The sequence below is a fragment of the Naegleria gruberi genome (genome assembly GCF_000004985.1).
Source record: "Naegleria gruberi genomic scaffold NAEGRscaffold_300, whole genome shotgun sequence".
NCBI lineage: Eukaryota > Heterolobosea > Eutetramitea > Acrasida > Naegleriidae > Naegleria > Naegleria gruberi.
The window spans coordinates 1-849 of record NW_003163074.1 but is presented as its reverse complement, the minus strand read 5'-3'; the positions used below and the strand labels follow the sequence as shown (position 1 = coordinate 849).

General features: G+C 32.4%; 1 protein-coding gene across 1 annotated transcript in view; it reads right to left on the bottom strand.

Moving 5' to 3' along the window:
• The window catches only part of NAEGRDRAFT_54818 (uncharacterized protein), a gene marked incomplete at both ends in the record, with an annotated part of 7,407 nt that extends 6,692 nt beyond the window's left edge, over positions 1-715 (bottom strand). Inside the window, one exon of the mRNA XM_002668337.1 lies at positions 23-715. Within this exon, the coding sequence (XP_002668383.1) occupies positions 23-713 (691 nt within the window). The remainder of the gene's footprint in view (positions 1-22) is intronic.
• Positions 716-849: the final 134 nt, after the last annotated feature.

The following is an 849-nucleotide window of genomic DNA, read 5'->3' as shown; positions in this document are numbered from 1 at the left end:
TCCTCTCTAACTCTCTTCTTACTGTTGTTCTTTTCATTCTTCTTCTTTGATTCATTATCACCTTTCTTCGATTTCTTCTTAGGTATCTCTTCAAATTCATTTACAGTGGATTCACTATTTGAATTCTCACCCTCCAATTTTGCTTTAGCTTTGCTCTTGATTGTTCTAAAAACATTCTTGTACTTGGTAAGCTTGCTCTTATTTCTCTCAATACTTTTGCCCATACATTCGAAAATAATCTTGAATAATAATTGCTTTTCTGATCCGTCAAGCTCTGTTATTGGTTTCTTTAAAATTGATGAGCAAACATGTAAGATCTGAGCAGTTTTCTCAGAAAGCTCACAAATTTCAGCCCTTTGTTTATGAGTTAAGACTATTACTTGATCACCATGTTGAATAGTCAAATCAGATAATTGGAAGATATCTTGATTTTCATTTAAACATTGAACCATTTCCCGCATCATTTCGTTCATTTTGTTGACTACTTGTTTGTATTTTGCAAGTTCAACTTTTAAGCGTAGGTTTTCCTCAACTATCTCATTATAATGTTTGAGGAATGCAGGATTGTTCAACAATATATTGGAATCATCCTTTGTTGATTTTGTAGAAGATTTGGAAATTTGTGAACCAGCTTGATCATTATCTGAATCTGAATCCGAATCTGAATCCAAATTAAATTTCTCGCTTTCAGAGAGTGTTTCACTTGTTTTCTTTCCTGTAAAGAGGGAATCTGATGAGTCAAAATCAATAGTGCCTCTTCTAACACCAACAAAGGAACTTCTAGACGGATTTAAATTTTTAGCCTTTGTCTTTAACTTTAAGAAGTTAATTTCAAACTCTTTCTTATCA